Source organism: Lampetra planeri, chromosome 3 (assembly GCF_965212315.1).
Source record: "Lampetra planeri chromosome 3, kcLamPlan1.2.h2, whole genome shotgun sequence".
In the NCBI taxonomy this organism is placed as follows: domain Eukaryota; kingdom Metazoa; phylum Chordata; class Hyperoartia; order Petromyzontiformes; family Petromyzontidae; genus Lampetra; species Lampetra planeri.
The window spans coordinates 4,779,054-4,801,386 of NC_136109.1; the positions used below are offsets into that span (position 1 = coordinate 4,779,054).

Genomic DNA, 22,333 nt, shown 5'->3' on the forward strand with positions numbered 1-22,333 from the left:
GTGGCTCTTGATATCCTCGGGCCGTTTCCTCCTTCCGCCAGGGGTAACAAATTTCTGCTGGTGGGGGTGGAGTATTTTTCACGTTGGCAAATGGCTTGAGTCCTGCCCTATCAATCAGCGGCGTCCATTACAGATGCGTTCTTGAACGGTTATGTGATGGACAAGGGGGCTCCGGAAAGGCTGCTCACAGACCAGGGCCGAAATGTTTCATCCAAATTGCTACGCGACGTATGTGACGCTTTGGGCACAAAAAAGATACGCACTTCACCCTACCATCCGAAAAACGGACGGAATGGTGGAACGGTTCAACCGTACCTTGTCTGCCATGATTTGTCACACGGTGCACGAAAAACAGGCCGATTGGGACCCTAACATTCCTAGTGTACAGTCCGCCTACCTGTTGTGTCTATACCCTTTTTTTATTAAGAATAATTCAAAAAAACTATTTTTTTATTATATTTTTATTTTATCTATATATATATTTTTTATTAAACAATGAAAACAACTCACTTCTCCTCACAAGCACACCAGGAATCCATGAAACATGGAGGGCCGTTAAAATATTGAGAATTCGGTCACAGAGAGGTCATAGACATCCAGATGGACAAAAGATGTATGGACTAGCCTCCCAAGACATCTGGAGATGTACAGATAAGGTGCAGAGTAAATAACGGTTGCAACTCGCGTTTTCTTAACGTTTTCCTTACCGAAAAGTAGAAACTTAACAAAGATAATTAACCAACAAACAATAATTTTTTTATTATTAGTATATGTTTCCTACCGACACGACCTTTCTAAAAACTAAAGAGCACGAATTCCAGAAAGCTTAAGTGGAAACATAGTTACGCTTAACCTCAGGACATTAAAATATAACTCAGAATAAAACACCAATCTCTGGAGAACTAAACTTGGCGAAGCCCCAAAATAATAATGTGACGAGGATCATTACGAATATTCATTAAACATAGACGAATGACAACCCCGATACTAAGACCGAAGGAACTCATAAAATATAATTCAAGAATAAATGTAACACACAGGACCACATAAATGTATTGCAAACATCTCCTCAGCCACCTTTGTCTTCCAGCGGGGTCTGACAAGCAAAGAGGGAGAAAAAAGGTCGCGAGGAGGGGTCGCGGGGGTGTCTGCTTTTTCTCGCTCTGTTTGTGTTTTGTTGCCCGCTCGCAAGGAATGCGCAAGAGAGAGGGGAGTCACGTTTTGAGTTAGGCACAGGCACACAGCGAACGAGCAGTCTGGGTTGAGCCGTGCTCAGTCTCGCAACTCGGCGTGCGACGCGGCGTTGCGACGGGGCTCGCAAGAGAGTTGGGGCAGATCGTGCCTCGAGGAGAGATGGGACGACGAGGGGTCGTTATGGTGACAGTCTGAGAGCAGTCAGTCCGAGTCGCGCTCAGCGGTGCGACGGGGCTCGCAAGGGGTGTCGGCATGAGCCGAGAGAGTATCACTGAAAGTTCTCTTCTACAGTTATCCTGATGTGTTGAGTTGCTCGCAAAGTCAAGGATTGCGATAAGTTGATTGTACTAAGTTTTCACAGTCGGCTAAGAGGTGTGCAAATACAATTATAAATTTTGAGAGCGAATGCCAACAGCTGCAGCTGGAGTTGCGCTAACGAACAATCGGCCGGGAGAAAGAGAGCGCCAGCAAAGCTGCGCCACCGAGCGCCACCGAGCGCCACCGAGCGCCACCGAGCGCCACCGAGCGTCACCGAGCTCCACCGAGCGCCACCGAGCGCCACCGAGCGCCACCGAGCGTCACCGAGCGCCACCGAGCGCCACCGAGCGCCACCGAGCGCCACCGAGCGCCACCGAGCGCCACCGAGCGCCACCGTACGTCACCGAGCTCCACCGAGCGCCACCGAGCGCCACCGAGCATCACCGAGCGCCACCGAGCGCCACCGAGCGCCACCGAGCGCCACCGAGCGCCACCGAGCGCCACCGAGCGCCACCGTGCGACAACGAGCGACACCGAGCGCCACCGAGCGACACGAGCGACCGAGCATCTTCAAGGACAGCATCGTGCCAACTCGTCATCTAGCAGTAGAGGGAGAGAGAGCGCACAAGCCGAGCGACACGCCGAGCGAGGGAGCAGCACGACTCGATGCGGCCACGCCCAACCCAGAGAAAACTTCTGGCCGCTGTTTGTATCCTCCCACACCACACAAGCTAACGACACAACTCCCGGCTCTATAAATTAATTAATGTTACAAGGGGACAACGTACACACAGCACGCACACGAATAAGACTTTTAAAAAAAAAATTGTCTTTGCGTTTCAAAAAGGGTTGCCATTTCGAGATGGTGCGTTCAATATCAACTGATCGTGCAAAGCAGTTGCTGCCGTCGAGTTACATGAATAAGAAATGTTTTAGTCATTCATTTTCGTTAACTGCATAATCACGCCAATGAAGAAGTATTTTTAGTCATTCATTTTCGTTAATTACATAATCGAGTTACATGAATTTATTGACGTATACCTGCTTTCGCATAAGAGAGTGTCATGTGCTTGTTTAGAATTAAAATTGCTTAACACCAACTGTTCGAGTGCTTCTTTCCAAGTCCATGCAAAACTGTCTTATTCTTGATAACTGTATCCTGTGATGGGATCTGAACCTGGAGACCTAAAATAACAAACACACTAAGATAATCGATGATAATCGTGTTATCCTGATTGATATAACACTGGATAAACGAAACTAAGCCTAATTATCATAACTGCACACAGTAACATAATCGCAAGCATCCGTATAAATGATGCATATAATTACGTGCATTATCATAATTTATGCATGTTAATACACACATTAACATAATTAATGCGATTTGCGCATTTTTCGGAAAATTATTAATTTTTATCAAAATTTCATAATCCCAACACATACAACATACCGTATGGCCCCACATGCCTCTACGGGTTACTCACCGTTCTTCCTCATGTACGGTCGGGAAAACGTGCTGCCGATTGGCATGCAACTAGGGGCACCCGCCAAGGAACCTGCGCTGACCCTGCCAGAACATGTCCGCGATTCGATTCGCCGAGTCACGGAAGCGCGGGAGGCGGCGAGAATGGCTACGGCAAAGACTCAGGCCCGTAATGAGCGGTGCGCTCGTCGATCGCGACGCAAAATGCCATGGGCCGTAGGCGACCGGGCTTGGCTCCACTGTTCCCAGGTACCGGTGGGTACTTCTCCCAAATTACACAGGCCATGGCAGGGGCCTGTTGATTTGATAGAGGTACGGAGTCCTCAATGTGCACGTATACAGTCATGTTCACGCCGCTGGTACGTCCACACTTCGCGGTTGAAACCCTGATTTGCTCCGCGCGTTGCTCCCTCATCCCCATTAACTACCCTGCCGAGGTCAGATGCATCCGATGGGCCACCTCGGTTGCCGGTGGCGAGAGCTGCCCATGTGCGATTGATGCACCTAGGGGTGCAGAAAACGTTGGCTATGTTGAAGCGGGATTTCTTTTGGCCCAGGATGGCAGAGGACATTCACAACGTGCTCAAGGGTTGTGTAGAATGTGCCCGCCTGGAGCCCCCGCCGAGACTGACCCGACCACCGCTGCAGTCCATTGGGGTGTCCCGTGTAAACGAGCTCGTGGCCCTTGACATCCTTGGGCCATTTCCTACTACTCCAAAAGGAAATCAATTCTTGCTGTTAGGCGTAGAGTACCTGTCATGGTGGCCGGTGGCATGGCCCCCACCAGATCAGTCAGCGGCATCCATTACGGACGCGTTCCTGCATGGTTATGTGTTAGATAATGGGGCCCCAGAACGTCTCCTGACGGACCAGGGCCGAAATTTTTCTTCAAAACTATTGCAAGAGGTATGTGATTTTTTGGGTACGAAGAAAATTCGAACCTCGCTCCACCATCCCCAGACTGACGGGATGGTAAAGTGGATTCTCCCCATTTTTTTATGTACGGGAGAGAATGCGACCTCCCCATGGAAGCCCAGTTAAATATTGAGCCAAGCAAAAAGAGTCGCTGTGCCGGGACTGATGAGCCTTACCCTAAAGCGGTTGACGGAAGCACGGGAGGCATCCCGGGGAAATTCGGCCAAACGGCAGGCTGCAAATGAGAAATTGGCCGGGCTAAAGGCATCGGGGAAATCGTGGAAACCTGGGGAGAGGGCATGGCTGCATTTCCCCCAGGTGCCCGGGGGCACATCTCCTAAATTACAAAGGCCATGGCAGGGCCCGGTGGAGGTAATTGAGGTTAGGAGGCAGCAGTGTGTATGGGTCCAGGTTGGTCGCAGGCATTGGTATGTGAACCCGTCACTACTGATACCATATTTTCCACCTTATGTGGGAAATTCATCTCCACCATCCGATGGCCGGGTGTGTGATGTATCCGACGGGGACGTACGTACGAAGATTGCGCCTCTGCGAGACTCTGTTGCCCCATCTGCAGGATCCCAGGGCGTGACGCCCATGGAACCGCCGGTGGTGCCGCCCAAAAGCGGACCGGGTTGGATGGTACAACCGCCACCTGCTTCTTCCTCTCCTCCATCTTCGTCCCGGGGGGGACCGCGCCTGTTGGGCCAGCTGTGAGTCACCCCCGGGGTCCCTGGGGGGCCCGTGCTGGGTCCATATGATGGACCGGCGACAAGGACCTGGTCCAAGACGGTTCAGTTCGTTGGGTTGCTGTTATTTCGGGGCTGGATTGTTGCCATGCATTTCGAAGTGGATATTGCAGTGTTTGTTGTCCCGCCGCGCGACGTATGGAGATCAGCCGGGCCGGCTGGGTTTCTTTATTCATGGGGCGGGGGGGGGGGGGCGGTGATGTAGTGACGTGGAATGAGTCACTGGAGCGTGTGCCGCTGAGAGATTGGTTGACAAAAGAATTAGGGGTAACAGTCCGTTCTAACAGTTGCACCTGTGGGCAAGGCACGGAGCAATCGGGGGATCCAGAGGGGTGCGGGCCGAGGGCGGAGCCTGGCCATGCTGTTCAGGATATAATGCGAGCTACGACTAACAGTCGGGGCTGCTGCAATGGGTAATGGAACTGTTCGTGCTGTTGTCGTCGTGATCTTCTCCACTCTGCAAGCCGGTGGTCTGGCAGCATGCTGGCTGTCCCGACCCGGTATGGAGTTATCCCCAAAGGCTGTGAAGGCCAGAAATAGAGAGTACCTCCAACTAGTGTGTTGAGTTTAGAACACTACAATAGCTTGTGGCGTTATTTGTGCATCTACCTGTGACATCAACTGCTGCAACCCAGAAAATTATGTTACAATAACGTTATTAATTGTCAGCCATATCAATCCACTGTTGGACGAAGGCCTCCTCAAGCTGCCACCATTTCCCAGGAGCGTTCCTAAATCTATCAATGCCCACGTACTTAGATCATTGCTCCATCTCTGCAGTGAATATCCTCTTGGGCGCATAACCTCCCTTGGCTGCCTGCCACATCATTATTCTTGACCATAGGCCATCAACCCTTTGAGCAATGTGTCTTCCCCAATCTCACTTGCTTTTCTTAATATTTAACCTTTGGGTATTATCTAATAGACGTTCCTTTATTTTTGTCTGGCAATGTAATTCTAAGCATATAAATCTCCATCCTTCGAACACGTTTATGTTTTTGTATACAGGAATCCTCTACTGTAAATCACAACATTATGCATTGCTTCACATGTATGTTGCAGATTAATTTGGGAACATAATTCCTTATAAGTGTAATGCTTCACACATGCATTTTTTTATCGCATAAAATGTATTTACACAATTTTTTTTACTAGGAATGCATGCAGTGAAAATGGACTTCTGAAATGCAATACGAGCATGGTATACTTTAAAATGTAAATACTTATGACAATAAATACGTACTGAAAGGCATTACAGAACCCATGCATATGCATGACTTTTCTGTCTTGGTTTATACTGTGAAGGGTAGTGTACACTTCAAGGTCGTCTTAAACAAGTGTGCCAATTGCCAAAGGAACCACTGAGTTTCTCTAACTCCCTCTCATAGCCTCAGAAGTGCCACCTTATTCCGATTATATGTTTTCTTAAACTTTGTTTTGTAGAAATCATTTCTGCTTGGCTGGTCTACGTTTCTGGAATACCTCTGCCATTTTTCTATAGCTTGGTTCCCTCCCTTCACTCCACCTCTTTATTTTCCTATTAAACCAAAACACAGCTTACTTGCATCTATGTCTATTTTTTTCTGATGCCTCTTGCTCCCATATGTTTTAGTCAGGCACCTTACCAAAATGAAAGGAAGAGACTAGGTAAAAGCACTAAACTTTGTGAGTTACTTTTTTAGGTCCTACTGGTTAAATTTTTGTTAGGATCCACCAGATTTGAGATATTGGATGCTATCACGTGACATTTTAAAAAATTATTGCAGGGTTGGAAAAAATATGAACATAGTAGATTTATTTGAATTATTTTTAATCAGATCAATGATAGGGTAATGATACATTTGTGAAGCTCACACATAGCTTCATTTTTACACATTTCACACCTTTGTAACTTAATTGGTTAGGAAGTTATCCTACTTTAAGCAGTTTCTGTTTCCAAAACATGTACACTGTTGGGAAAATTAATACGAGGGCTTGATGAATAATATGAATAACCCAACCGGTAGTGGATACCCATTGTAAATTATATGCATTAATCTCCCCCCCCTCCGCCTCCTCTGGCCTCTGGACATGAAGGGCGCACAGGTGATGCCAACACATCTATCCCTCTATTTAAGGAACGAAACAGGTTAATTTTTCCACAAATCTGGCTGTTGCCTGATGACGGCAGTTGTAATTATTGGCAAATCATCATACTCAGATTGTATATTGTCTTGCCTCACGGCAGATGGGGAGCGTACGTTAACAGGAAGTTCCTGTTTTTTGATGCTAATGTTGGTCACGTGACCAGGGAGTGACGATGTTAGATTTCCACTGTACCACGCGGGCTTCAGCCATTACGGAGATAAGTCAAGATGGCGGCACGCATCGCAGCTCAGTGAGACCACAGCCGCACTTATCCATTGTGGGAGCTTAAGAAGCATTATCTGTAAGTTGTTTATATTCCTCTAATATTGGAAATGCTGTTGTAATGTTGGAATGACCGTTATAGCAATGTAAATGCCTTTATGGTGCCGTTAAGTTGTTGTAGTAAATACGAGGCCTAGTTAGTAACGAAGCCTGCGACTTTCCTTATTGTGGATGTTACTTGTGATTTAGTAGGTCGAGTCAGACTTGTGCCTATGTTGCGATCCTGAGAGTAAAGATGACGAAGTTTCTCATCTACAGTTTAGTGTTATGTGTAATGCTGTACATTTGGGGTGCAGTGGGATGAATACAATGTGCCTGTATGCAACGCATCAGCTTGTGCCTTTGTCTAGTTGTTCAGGGGTAATGTGGGGGCCTGGTCCTTCCAGGATCTATTGTTATCTGAGACAATGTTCTGATGCTGTGGTGTTCATTGTGTGGGTGTTTCCGAATTATAACAGATGCTGTATTTGTGTTTTCTCACCAGTTTTACCTGTTAAATCAATAAATGACGATCGGAGTTGGACGGTCATCCTGGCTTCGAGGGTTTATTGAACACATGGTTGTCTACTCGACTAGCGGTGCAACGCAGCGCACAGCGAGGCCGAGATAGTAAAAAGATATTCTTCCTGAAGCTCCCAACCAGTGCTGCAGCCAGCTCTCTGCAGCCAAGTAAAAAGATATTCTTCCTGAAGCTCCCAACCAGTGCTGCAGCCAGCTCTCTGCAGCCAAGTAAAAAGATATTCTTCCTGAAGCTCCCAACCAGTGCTGCAGCCAGCTCTCTGCAGCCAAGTAAAAAGATATTCTTCCTGAAGCTCCCAACCAGTGCTGCAGCCAGCTCTCTGCAGCCAAGTAAAAATATATTCTTCCTGAAGCTCCCAACCAGTGCTGCAGCCAGCTCTCTGCAGCCAAGTAAAAAGATATTCTTCTTAAAGCTCCCAAGAAGCCCTGCAGCCAGCCCTGCAGCCAGCTCTGCAGCCAGCCCTGAGGTCAACTCTGCAGCCAGCCCTGCAGTCAGCCTGCAACAAGCAAGGAGCTCTGCAACGAGTCTACATTAAAATCGTGCTGCAAGCATCACAGCATGGAAAGACACAGTTCAGCAGGGAGAGATGCTGAAGAAGGTGAACCAAGCAATCCAGGATCTCCCATCCTGCCTCAAGAGGACCAAGGGAGTTCAAGGCCCCAGAGGGAGGTCAGGTTGACGCAACGGGCCTTGGAAAGCTATGAGGCTGAGAAACAGGACCTGGATGCCAGGATACAACGGGCATGGAACCGGGTTGAAGCAGATTTATCTGAAGCTTCAAATGCCTCAGACACAGTGGCCTCAATTCAGCGGGCCATCCAGCGAGTGAATGTGAGCAGCTCAAGCTACAAGCTCCTGGCAAATAGATACATCTCCCTCCTGATGAAGGTGAAAACAACTGAGGGCATTGAGGGAGTGCGCAGACAAGAGCACTTCCTTGAACTGCTCGATGATAATGTGCAGGCAGTGATACAAGATGCAATGGACCGTGTGGAGGGCTTAAGAGAGACACGATCTCAGCACTCTGTCTCATCCAGGTCCACCACAAGATCTAAAGTCTCAGCACACTCAAAAGACATCATCTACTAGTATGGCAGCAGCTCAGGCACGCGCAGCAGCAGAAGCAGCAAACGCCCGTATTGCCTACATGGCTGAAGAGGAAGCCATGCTAATTGAAAAGGCTCGCATACAAGAAGAAGAGAGTACATTAGCAGCTACTGCCGCACGGAAGAAAATTGAGCTGGATGCTAAGTTAAGCACCCTACAACTCAAAAGGGAAGCAGCTGCTGCAATGGCCCAGGCAGAGGTGCTCGAGGCAGCAGCCAACCTGGATAAGGAAGAGAATTGGAGTGAGTTTGGCACTCAGATACCTGTCAAGGACCGTGATCAACTCACCAGAAAAAATATTTTGGACTGGTCTGAACAATGCATCAATGCTCCTCCACCAAACGATACTGAACAAAGGGTGGACGTTCAGGCATCGCCATCTCCACACCGAATGAACATGAATGCTGTCTACAGGAATGGTGGAAATGCATATCCTGCCTTGGCAGTTAGTCGCCAACTCAGCGTCGCGCACGTGGGGTCAGACGTGGATGCACCAAGTCAGACCCACATTCCAGACAGTCACATAAGGGGATCCAACCAACGTGATCGAAACCCTTTGGGCCCACAGTCCAACGCCATCGCAAATGACGGCATGCTAGGCAATACAGCCAATAATAGCACCTCACAAGCGCCAATATGGACACACCCTGGATCAGCAGGACTAGGAGACTTTGCTAGGTACCTGGCTCACCGCAAACTAATCAACACAGGACTCGTTAAGTTTGATGACCACTCTGAGAACTATCGAGCCTGGAGATCTACCTTCAGGAATGCAATCCGAAATGCAGACATCTCTGCAAGTGAAGAATTTCGACCTGTTGGTGAAATGGTTAGGAAATGAATCTGCAGAGTACGCAAAGAGGATCCGGTCAGCAAACATTGACGACTCCGCCTCAAGCCTGCATGCGGTGTGGGAGAGGCTCGAGGAGTGCTATGGTAGCCCAGAAACCATTGAGAAGGCTCTCTTCAAGAAGTTGCAGAACTTTCCAAAAATCTCTGGTCGAGACAATAAAAGGTTACGGGAGCTTGGAGATCTTTTGATGGAGCTTGAATCAGCCCAGGCTGACCCCTACTTACCAGGTCTCATTTTCTTGAATACCTACCATGGCGTGAACCCCATCGTAGAGAAATTGCCATTTGATGTGCAGGAAAAATGGAGAACAGCGGGTTCAAGATACAAGTCAGAGCATCAGGTTGCATTCCCCCCATTCTCTTTTTTCTCAAAGTTTATCCGCAACCTGGCTAAGACTAGAAATGACCCGAGTTTCATGTTTGGCACCACGGGGATTTCCAGTCCAGATCTCCCAAAAATGGAAAGAGCAATGGCGAAACGAGGAACAGCGAGAGTGCCAATTTCCGTACACAAGACTGAGGTCTCTCCTACGACATTCGCAAACTCTGTCCAGGCAACCACCACAAAGAAAAAGATAGAGGATCCAGAGAAGCAATGCCCATTGCATGATAAACCTCCCTCCAGAAATGCCGTGAGTTCAGGAGGAAGCCATTGGAAGAGCGGAAGAACATGCTGAAAGAATTTGGAGTGTGCTTCAAATGCTGTGCTTCTACAAACCACCTTGCAAGGAATTGCAAGGCAGATATTAAGTGCGAGGAATGTGGCAGCGACAAACACGCAACTGCTCTGCACACATTTTACTCAAAACCCAGTAGCACTAAGGCTTCCGATCCCGAAGCAGAGCACGGCGGGGAGCAAGGCGAGACCGCCGCACTCACTTCGTCAATCACAACCAAATGCACAGAAGTCTGTGGAGAAGGCTTCAAAGGAAGATCTTGCTCAAAGATATGCCTCGTCCGAGTCTATCCCAAAGGACATCCTGAAAGGGCAGTAAGGATGTACGCCATAATGGACGACCAGAGCAACAGGTCTTTGGCAAGGTCAGAGTTCTTTGATCAGCTAAGTGTAGGTGGGAATTCCTTTCCATACACGCTCAGAACATGCTCAGGACTGATGGAGACAGCGGGAAGAAGAGCGAGCGGCCTCATGGTGGAAACCATAGATAGCACCATGAAGCTAGCCCTTCCTACGGTGACAGAGTGCAACGAGATACCGGACGACAGGAGTGAGATTCCCACGCCCGAAGTTGCACGTCACCACCCACACCTGAAACCCATAGCAGAGTTCATCCCGCCATTGGATCACGCGGCACAGATTTTACTTCTGCTCGGCAGGGACATGCTGAGAGTCCACAAGGTTCGCGACCAACGCAATGGACCTCACGACGCTCCCTACGCCCAGAGACTCGATCTAGGATGGGTCATCGTGGGTGACGTTTGTCTCGATGGGACCCACAAACCAGACCACGTTAGCACATTCAGAACGAGTGTGCTCATGAATGGACGCACGTCGCTCTTCAAACCGTGCCCCAACCACTTCACGCTGAAAGAGGAACTCGGCGAGAGAAGTCAAGGCTGTACCGTGCAGACTTACGAAGAAACCACCACAACTTCGCACGTACATCCACCATCTTCGATGGATTTTGTTCCTCCACGTTTCTCCAAGACAGTCCTGACTGACAAGAGGAAGCCAAAGACGAAGCCGCTGCTCGTCGCTCTGCTGGTGGTCGTGGCGGTGGTTGCTGTGACCGTGGCCTCTCCGTTCCTCGACTCGGAGCTATCGTCCGAGTGGGAATTCTGGAAGGAGTTCCACGGCAAGGCCCCACATCTGGAACATACCATCCCAAGGCTTGAGCTGTGTGGAGCGGTTCTTGCTACAGAGGTGGCGGAACTGATCTTAGACGAATTGGACGTCAAACTGGACGCGGTCAAGTTCTACACGGACAGTAAGGTCGTACTAGGCTACATAAATAACCAAACCAGAAGGTTCTGCACCTACATCAGCAACCGGGTGGAGTGCATCAGGAGATCGACGCAGCCGGAGCAATGGAATTACGTTCCAACTGACCAGAATCCAGCAGATCTTGCAACTAGGTCCGTCCCTGCATCTCTGCTGAATCAAACCATCTGGCTGACGGGTCCAGCGTTCCTGTTACGACGTGACGTTGGCCCATGTACTACCAAGGAGACCTTTGGACTCATAGAGCCCGAGTCCGACAAGGAGATTCGTCCTCAAGTGACAACTTTCGTAACAAATGTGCGACCAAGAAGTCCACTGAGTCCACACCATTTTGAACATTTCTCGAAATGGACGACGCTCGTGCGAGCGATAGCACAGTTAACGCATATCGCAGACTGCTTCCATCGCCCGATGAGAGGCACCACTGGTAGCTGCAATGGATGGCATTACTGCACAGTGCCACGCACTGAAGACGAGCTTTCCAGAGCAAGGAAATCAATCTTCCGCTGTGTGCAACAGGCAGCTTATGCAAGTGAGATCAAGGCCATCAACAAGGGAGAAGACCTTCCTAGGGTCAGCACCCTCAGGAAGCTAAACCCCGGGATGGACAAAGACGACTTGCTCAGGATCGGTGGTCGGCTAGGGAATGCAAAATTAGATGAGAATGAACGAAACCCCCTCATAATCCCAAACCAGAGCCACATCACAATCTTACTCGTGCGCCACTACCACGAGAAGGTCAAGCACCAAGGTCGGCACTTCACAGAAGGAGCAATCCGATCTGCAGGGCTGTGGATCGTTGGAGCAAAGAGGTGCATCGCCAGCACAATCCACAAGTGTATCCGGTGTCGCAAGCTACGTGGAAAACTGGAAGAACAGAAAATGGCAGACCTCCCAGCCGATCGACTCAGTGTGGAACCTCCCTTCACCTCTGTAGGGATCGACGTGTTCGGACCGTGGACAGTCATCTCCCGCCGCACCAGAGGAGGGCTCGCGAACAGCAAACGTTGGGCAGTGCTGTTCACCTGTATGAGTACACGAGCAGTGCACATCGAAGTCATCGAGTCCATGGACTCTTCGAGCTTTATAAATGCACTCCGGAGGTTCTTCGCCATCAGAGGGCCAGCCAAGCAACTCCGTTCTGATTGTGGAACCAATTTCATAGGAGCATGTAAAGAGCTTAAGATCAATACGGAGAATGTCGAAGATTATTCTGTCAGGAAATACCTTAGTGATCAAGGCTGCACATGGATCTTCAATCCTCCCCACTCTTCGCACATGGGTGGAGCCTGGGAACGCATGATCGGGATTGCTCGACGCATTCTCGACTCCATGCTATGTGATGTCGGGTCCACACGGCTCTCTCACGAGGTCTTGACCACTCTCATGGCCGAGGTTTCAGCCATAATTAACTCAAGACCCCTGATTCCCGTCTCAACCGACCCGGAGTCACCATTCATCTTGACTCCTGCTACACTTCTTACCCAGAAGACAAATGTGCTCACAGCACCTACCGAGGAGGCCAGCACTGCAGACCTCTACAGACGTCAATGGAGACAAGTGCAGAGCTTCGCGAACACGTTCTGGCGTCGCTGGAAAAACGAGTACCTTACGACACTCCAAGTGCGCAACAAGTGGCAGTCTAATAGACCAGACATCCAAGAAGGCGACCTCGTCCTACTGAAGGACAACCAAGCCAAACGGAATGAGTGGCCAATGGGCCGCATCCTCAAGTCGATTCCAAGTGCCGATGGAAAAGTTCGAAAGGTCGAGGTTATGATTGCGAAGCAAGGTGTCGCAAGAACTTTCATCAGGCCCATAGTCGAGATAGTACTACTTCTCTCTCGCAAAGATATGGACAAATAAGACGACCCGTTGAAGTTGTTATACACTTGTTTATGAGATAGGAAATAAATGGTGGTATCTCCTAGATACCAGACGGGGAGTGTCTTGCCTCACGGCAGATGGGGAGCGTACGTTAACAGGAAGTTCCTGTTTTTTGATGCTAATGTTGGTCACGTGACCAGGGAGTGACGATGTTAGATTTCCACTGTACCACGCGGGCTTCAGCCATTACGGAGATAAGTCAAGATGGCGGCACGCATCGCAGCTCAGTGAGACCACAGCCGCACTTATCCATTGTGGGAGCTTAAGAAGCATTATCTGTAAGTTGTTTATATTCCTCTAATATTGGAAATGCTGTTGTAATGTTGGAATGACCGTTATAGCAATGTAAATGCCTTTATGGTGCCGTTAAGTTGTTGTAGTAAATACGAGGCCTAGTTAGTAACGAAGCCTGCGACTTTCCTTATTGTGGATGTTACTTGTGATTTAGTAGGTCGAGTCAGACTTGTGCCTATGTTGCGATCCTGAGAGTAAAGATGACGAAGTTTCTCATCCACAGTTTAGTGTTATGTGTAATGCTGTACATTTGGGGTGCAGTGGGATGAATACAATGTGCCTGTATGCAACGCATCAGCTTGTGCCTTTGTCTAGTTGTTCAGGGGTAATGTGGGGGCCTGGTCCTTCCAGGATCTATTGTTATCTGAGACAATGTTCTGATGCTGTGGTGTTCATTGTGTGGGTGTTTCCGAATTATAACAGATGCTGTATCTGTGTTTTCTCACCAGTTTTACCTGTTAAATCAATAAATGACGATCGGAGTTGGACGGTCATCCTGGCTTCGAGGGTTTATTGAACACATGGTTGTCTACTCGACTAGCGGTGCAACGCAGCGCACAGCGAGGCCGAGATATATATGTTGTGAATTTATTCTCCAACACACCGGTGTGCTGTACTAGTGTTGTGCAGTACAACCACGCAGAGACGAGGAATACTATAAGGGATGTTGTCGTTGATTAACACACTCTCTCACTCGGCATGCTACACTCACACCTGTGTAGGTGCACTCTATCCGTCCTTCACATGGACACTGAATGACTATTTGGACCCTATCCCAGCATTCCCTTTTGCTCTCTCACTCGTCTGCCCCAAGCAGGGGATCAGCCAACACCGCTCCGTGACGAGGAGAGACCTCACTCCAGCCGGTCCTTACCCTGGCCCCCAACGACGACCCCGCCTCCGTCACGGGGTCCCCCTTAAGAACCTCTTGGGCGGCTCCTCCCCCCAGCTCGGCCCCGCCCACTTTCCCAAAAGTCCCTTACGTAACCCGTGACGTTACATCATCCTTGTGTATATTTACTTGTTAATAAATATACAGAAGACAAGACAGCGTCTGAGAACTTCATTACATCAGTATAGAGACTGCAGTTGCCAACTGATTCTCAAGCGGCAAAATTTGAAGACAATAGTCTGGGAGTACAATGTCAGGTATTTCAATCATTTTATAGAGACAAAATCATATTTTGCTATTTTTTGCTTACATATGTGGCCATGACCATTGTGTGGTAATATTTGCAACACTCTATTAATGTTGTTTCCTTTCATCAGCTTCATGTTAATGTTTAACCAAGACGTGTGTTTTTCTGCTATTTTCACAGTGCGGAATGAACAAAAATCACATTTTGGCTCCTAAAAACTGTCACAATGACTTGTTTTCGTGGATCCTAACAAACACGAAAAGCATTTCCTATGAAGATCATCTAAAACAAATTTATACTTTTATCCATTCTGTCCCCATTTCATCAAAATCCAGCCCTAAGCTGCCTATTTGGATAAATGCATTTTATGTAGCTGCCATAAAGTTTTGGAGTTTCGTCTGTTGCCATTTCCATTCTGTCATCTCTATCATTTAAACTGATTATATTAAAATTTAAGTGAATACAATTGCTACATTTAAGTTTGTTTGTTTTTGAAATCTGTAAATGTGAATGTTATATGTTGTCTCCAGCCGAGTCGCCCTTGAAAAATTGCTTCTTAGTTCAATGGACTTTACTGGGGAAATAAACTTATGATTGTCTTTTTCAATGCACGTATGTTTTTCACCAGTTGTAGACTAATATATAGAGCATATTTTCACCCGTGCACTACTTCTTTTTTGGAACCTCTTCCTGTAATATTATATTTGCACAGTTTTTTTATTCACGTGTTTCCTTATGACCTTGTTAGTTGTGTAATATTCCTTAAAGACCCTGTATTTGGTCTCTACAAAGTTAACATTTTTGCCTTTTTTCCCCTGCTGTGGTCATGACGCAAGAATTTCCCATAGTGCGTGAGCACAGCAGCAACTAGCTAGACAGGATCGTTCGTGTAATACATCACAATAAATTCAAGAGTTACATATGCAACGTCTTCCTCTTGAGCTGAAAATGTATTTGGATTATGACATCTCATTTTTTGGCTGCAGAATTGTATTAAAGCAGGTTTGCTTTTTGTTGCAGAGGTTCATGGTTCAAATTCATCAGCTGCCTTTAATAATCTTGTGGGTGTAATAAACAATAATAATATGCACCACCTACTTCACAGTGAATGTTAAGATCAGCACACAATGTTCGAAAGAGTAGACCATTGTGTGCTGTCAGGGTGCAAATTTGCCAAATGCAAATCACTAAATTGAGATTACACAAAGCAATAATGAGCCTGCCAACTACTGGCAGACTAATGCCCCAGGTCACTCTTGCAAATGAAACTATCCTGATCTCTTGAGTTCTCATCTGATTAAATAAAACGTAAGTATCATGGTTCTATATTCATTCATATTGTGATTGGATATCATCCTTTTTGCTACTTTCATGCTTCCAATGCTTGCTTTGACATCAATTTTTTTACAGTGTTCTCTAACTTGTGTCATTTACTAATCATTTTGCGTATTATGTTACATTCAATCTTTTGTTTAGCATCTCCGTCTCTTCTCGTATTCATCCTCTTTATTAAAATGTATTGCTCTTTGTGATTTATGATGATTTGTTCTCTGCTCATTTTATATTTCTGCCCACTTTCAATACATTATCCATTGCTGGGCGAGTTATTGTTATGTTTATGACGAACGCTTGTGTTGCGATCGAAACGTCGTAGTTTTTTGTTATTTGTTGTTATTTTCTTTGAACCTATCTTCGTGACTTTATCGAAAGACCCAAAGAATATGTTCTGACCAGTTTGGTGTATTATGGTCAAAAACCACCAAGACCGATATAAGAATTAATCTATCAAGGCATTATATTTTTGTATCGTATGTATATGTTAACTTTAGGCAAATAAAATAAAACACAGCAACAAGGCAAACATGATAATATAAATGATACAGTACAAACAAGCATCCCAAATGATAACAATTTTATCAAACCATGTGGGGTGAGGGTGGGAAGGGATGACACTTTACTTCCCAACTCAAAATGTCCAAATTTCTTGTAAATCATCTTCATAACATTTTTAACTAAACGTATACATTCAAATTCAACCTCATTACATTAATCAGTCATTTATGTTAAGTGTCAAACACTTTTTTACGTGTAGATAATTGATGGTCTTCATTTGAATTTATCCTCCCTTGTTTTAAATATAAATTATAATAATGCACAGCCCTGTGTCGAACCACTACTGGAGGCCCCCCCACACTGTGCCAGTCAGAGGTGGGACAAAGTCATTGTTATGCAAGTCCAAGTCGAGTCGCAAGTCATCAAATTCATGACTCGAGTCTGACTCGAGTCCAAGTCACATGACTCGAGTCCACATCTCATAGGTGGGACAAAGTCATTGTTATGCAAGTCCAAGTCGAGTCGCAAGTCATCAAATTCATGACTCGAGTCTGACTCGAGTCCAAGTCACATGACTCGAGTCCACACCTCTGGTGCCAGTCACGGAGATTGTTTGACTATATATCACCATGTTTCTCAGTGCGAATTGGTGAAGGAAAGGGACCAGGACCAGTTCAGATATTACTGATGTTAGCCGTTTCCAGGAATCGAACTCGGGTGATAAGATTTATAGCATATTGCACGAACCACTTCTATATCGCTTCTCGCTGTGTAAATCGACCAGTCCCAATTTCATGTGTACGTCTGATGTATAAATGCCCATTCTTGTGTTTAAATATGCCTCTTTACCATTGTAGTGCTGGCAGTGGGTGTCAGATGAAAGCTGTAAGTGAAAAAATATATCCTCACCCTTCCAAGGCTTGGATATGAATGAAGTCCTCTTCTTTTCCATGAGGACAAAACCTGATGCATGTTTTCTTCTCAAACTCCTGTTTCGCGCTATTGATGGCTTCTACATCATAATCATCTGTTTAAAAGTAGAATGGCGTTAATATTGTGCATATGTACGTTGTCATTATGACAAAATTTAAGTCAGCATGCTATATAATGAATAACGTAGCATACTTAGTTAAGTTATTGATTTTACTGTATTTTAAGCAATATGTAAAATTAAATAGGGACTTACACCAGAACGAATATACACAAGAAAAAGTTTATAAAATTAAGAGTTCTGATAAGCTTCCAGGAGCTGTCAGAAAGAAGAAAAAAAATCTGAGAAGACTAATTCAAAATATCATGCATAATTACTCATAAAGCTGTGTGACTTTGAAACGTCACATCTTGGTTGAAATTCTCTTTTAAAAATTAGCCATAATACATGCAAATAAACCTGGTAGCATAGCTTTAATTACTAAGCCACCCATTTCCTACAAACGTACATTAATAAACATGCAAACAAATAGTCTTACATTTCTATTACCAAAAATAAATGTAGCGTATTGCCATTTTAGATTTTTTTTTTAAACATAGAAACTTTAAATATCCAAAGATTAGGTGAAAATTAGCACATGGCTTAGCTTGTCTGGCATGGTCTGAAAATTCAAACAACCACTGTTGTACCTTTTAAAATTTGAATTAACAACTTTGTTGTTGACAGGTGCATGAGGTAGGAGTCATATCTATTTCACTGCATTTGTTAGAGAACTAGACTAGTAGTGCAACCATACAATTCATGTCTAGCCTTTGATTCTACGTGCATGTGGAGAAATATGCTCATGTTGCAAGACAGGATGGAGTAACCAACTGGAAAGCTCGAGATCGATTTCAGATAAACTGTGGACCAATCAACTTCAAGGACAGTGCATATTATTATCATTATCAGAGTTGTTTATTTTTGTTTGCATTTTGACTACTTGTGTTGTGGTTATTGCAAACATGATGCCTTGTATTAAGGTGTCAGTTTTGTACCAGTTTAAAGGACTGCATATCTTGGGCAATTGTTGGCACCGGCTCACTGCCTGCATGTATTGCCACTTATCTGTTGTTCTGTGTGCTTCTAAGGCATTCTATCTCTTCGAGGGTGAGAAAATAGTGTGCGCTGCAAGCTAAAATTATTATTTATTGGTACACTATACATGCTCCTATATTCAAAGTCCATAAGCTTATTTTCCATTTTCTTTGCCTCTGACACGTACAGTGACACAGACACTATGCCTGACTCAAGCACTATTGTAAATTTAATAGTGAAGTTGACTGCTCTACTCTTGCAAACTGATTTATATAGTTTGTCAAAAAACATTGTCTCTTGACCTATAACCCCCTGTATTAAACACATGACTGCCTAAATAAACATAATTCTGGCATTTGTATTATTTAACTGATCTCAGTGCCTAAGACTTTGTTGCAATGAAATGTGATATTATTCAAATAAATCTATAAATAAGGATTGCTCACATTAAAGCCAAGTTGTATGAATTTTGAGAACACTGGCACTAACAAGTTTTTAGCAGGACACACCTCTACAAATCCCTCCTGTACTTGTGTCCTGGGAAATACTTTTAATTGGTAATGGGAATGTAAGCCTGAACCAGGGAGTGGCATATTCTCCCAGATGACCCTTAACTACTGCACTAATCAAGGTGCTGTAAAAGAGTTGTCACCCGAGTAACAGGTGTATGCAATACGAATTTGGACATGCAATATGTATGATCTGATAACCGAATTTGGGCAGTGACATGGCCTAGCAGGTGCGTTTGCCTCTTGTTGCAGAGGTTGACAGTTCAAATACAGCTGCTGCCATGGTTATTACTGCGGGTATAATAACCAAATGTCACCTGCTCCGAATTTAATTTAAATGTCATTACATCATTCAAAAAAGGTTGCCATTGTGTGCTGGTGTCATGGTCCAAATTTGCCAAATTTGAAAAATTACCTGCAAACTACTAAATTTCAATTTGCATAGCAATCATCACCCTAACTACATCAACTTGGCAGGACCCACCTGAAAAAGAGTGAGGCCCTTCTGGGAAAATAAGCATAATATAATAACAGTAGACTTCGATCACAAGCAACATACCACGTGGAACTTGTTTTACATTTATAAATGTGAGATGCATTTTGAAGCTTAATACGTCTCATGCAAATGCACTTGCATGGTATATATTATAAATGCATGTGTGAATGTCAGTCCATTTGAAAAATGTAATACTTACAGAAGTCAGCAGACACCTTCACAGGGATGTAAACATTGCCATCATCATGCTGTGGCCAATGACACACTGTTTGTGATGAAAGTCCATCTTTGACTCCCCCACAACGAACTGGAGGGTCTGATAAAAACAAATACTTGAGTCATTCTTTGCAAGTGTAGGGCTGTTTTAGAAATGTACATGGAACTTTTAAACATTTGAAACGTATCCACAGACACAATATAGACCATACATTTGTTACTGTAAACATCCGGATATAAATAAAGCATGTCAATCAATTTTTATTTTATGTGCCAATATCGCCTGCAATTAAGTAGGTACCAGTGCACATTACAAAATAACGGGAATGGTACAGGTGGGGGCGTAGAGAGCAACAGGAATAAAAAAATACCCGTCATGCCCTCAGCGGCTATCATCGACTGAGCAAAGTAAATTGTGCAACCGTGCACAACGAATAGCATACGAAAGGTATAAACAAATAAATAAAATACACTAAAAATAAAGAGAGTTTTTATTTAATATTTTATGGGAAGGCAAGTCTGAATAGATGTGTCTTGCACAGATCACTTAATTGAGAGACACTCGGCGCGTTTCGGGTGTCCGGTGGCAGTCGGGGTATTCCAGATATTTGGGACAACACTCGAGAAGGCTCGTCCCCGCAGTGTCAGTTGAACAATCCTGGGCTGTACAAGTCGTGCTGTTCCCATTGAATGGAGTGTACAGTATGAACCTAAGGATTGGAGGGAGATGCGGTGTTGCAGGTAGATCGGGGCCAAGCCACTCTGTGCTTTGTAGTTTAGGGACAGCAACCTTCAATTGGATGCGAAAGCGGACCGGTAGCCAGTGCAAGCTGCGAAAGGTAGGAATAATGTGTGCACAATGGCTAACCCGCTGGATTATCTGGACACCTGCATTCTGCACTAACTGTAGTCTGCACCAATCCAAATGGTAGCTCTGCATAGAGGGTGTTCTCATAATCCAGGCATGTTGAGACAAAGGCATGGACGAATTATATCAGGTTTGGGGCGGAGAGCAGCGGGCAGAATCCTCGGAGTGTTCGGAGGTTTTAGAGAACTGCTCTGTAGCTGCGACCTGCGAACGCCCCTAGTCAAGCTCTGCTCGAACAGTACACCAAGGTTGCGCACTTTGGACAGTGAGAGGGCGAGCTTCGTTAATCAGTCGAGCATCGATGTGGCCCTGCTATGCTTTCAAACGCCGCTCGGAGCCGACAATCATGTACTCTGTCTTGTCCGGGTTTAGCTTCAGCAAGTTTTGCTCCATCCAAACAGCGACTTGAGATACGCCTTCTGATAGGGTAGAGATCGCGGCATCTGGATCTGACATAAAATATATGTAGATCTGAGTATCACCAGCATATTGATGGCACTGAAGACCATGTCTACGAATGAAATTACCTAATGGCCTAAAATAGACATTGAAAAGTCAAGTCTGGGGGATAATAGTGAGCTCTGTGGTACGCCACATGGGGCAGGACCAATAAGAGAGGCACAAGGCCCCATAACAACTTGGAAGGTTTTGCCATGTAGAAAAGAGGAAAGCCAGCTTAATGCTGAGCCTCCAATTCCAGCGTGGGACCTCAGGTGTCACAGTAGTACCCCATGATCAATGGTATCAAAGGCAGCAGACAGGTCTAGGGTGACAACGGCAGATAGGCACCCATTATCTATAGCCTGAAGGAGATCATTCATGATGCATGCATTTGTTCAAGGGTAGAAAACTATTTTATTAATATTTCCTAAATCTAGCTTGCCGATCTCTGTTCTCGGTTGGTCTCAGTTAGTCTCTAAAATATTCATTATCCCTGTTATAAACATGATAGGAAGCCATTGGGTCTGTAATTTTTCAAGTGTGTCTCCCTTTTTTAATAAAATGATCGTGGCATCATTCCACAAATGAGACTTTTTATTTTTGTGAAACATTTTTTCTTCTTGGGACACTGCTTTGACATGACAAAACAATCTTGAGAGTCTTGTAGAGCTCACTAGCTATCCTGGCCGGGGGCACCAATACCAGGAAGGTACTCATTGAGAGGCGAGACGAGTGTTCCTTCTTCAACACGCACTGACCAGCGTGAAGTATGGACAAACCTCACATGACTGACATTAATAAACCACAGCCCCTAGTCTCCATCAGCTCTGGATCCACCAGCCATGGTGTCAGATGGTGAAGGAGCAAGGTGCACAAAGATCACTGGGATGAACAGGATGCCTTCTTAATTTTACCATCGTTGGATAAATAACACCTTTTTGAACTGGAAGCAAAATTATCAGAATTATATTGGGGCATAGTTGGTATCATCAACGTAGGAAGTGGAGAACTCCATACTTCTGAAGAATGGAACCCTTTTTATTTAATGGAGTTGAGGTGATAGCTGATTCATAATGCGGGTGTATTAACTATAAAAACTACATGTCATCTGCTTCACAGTGGATGTTAAAGACCATGTGACGTCTTTCACAAGAGCAGGCATCGTGTGCTGGCGTCATGGTCCACATTTGCT

General features: G+C 45.6%; 1 protein-coding gene across 2 annotated transcripts in view; it reads right to left on the reverse strand.

The window, feature by feature from the left end:
• The window catches only part of LOC144736793 (uncharacterized), an 870,278-nt gene that overhangs the window by 225,381 nt on the left and 622,564 nt on the right, over window positions 1-22,333 (reverse strand). For both annotated transcript variants that reach the window (XM_078619432.1, XM_078619441.1), the window contains 2 exons: window positions 19,816-19,932; window positions 17,513-17,630 (listed from right to left, as the gene is read on the reverse strand). In XM_078619432.1, the coding sequence (XP_078475558.1) occupies window positions 17,513-17,630; window positions 19,816-19,932 (235 nt within the window). The remainder of the gene's footprint in view (window positions 1-17,512; window positions 17,631-19,815; window positions 19,933-22,333) is intronic.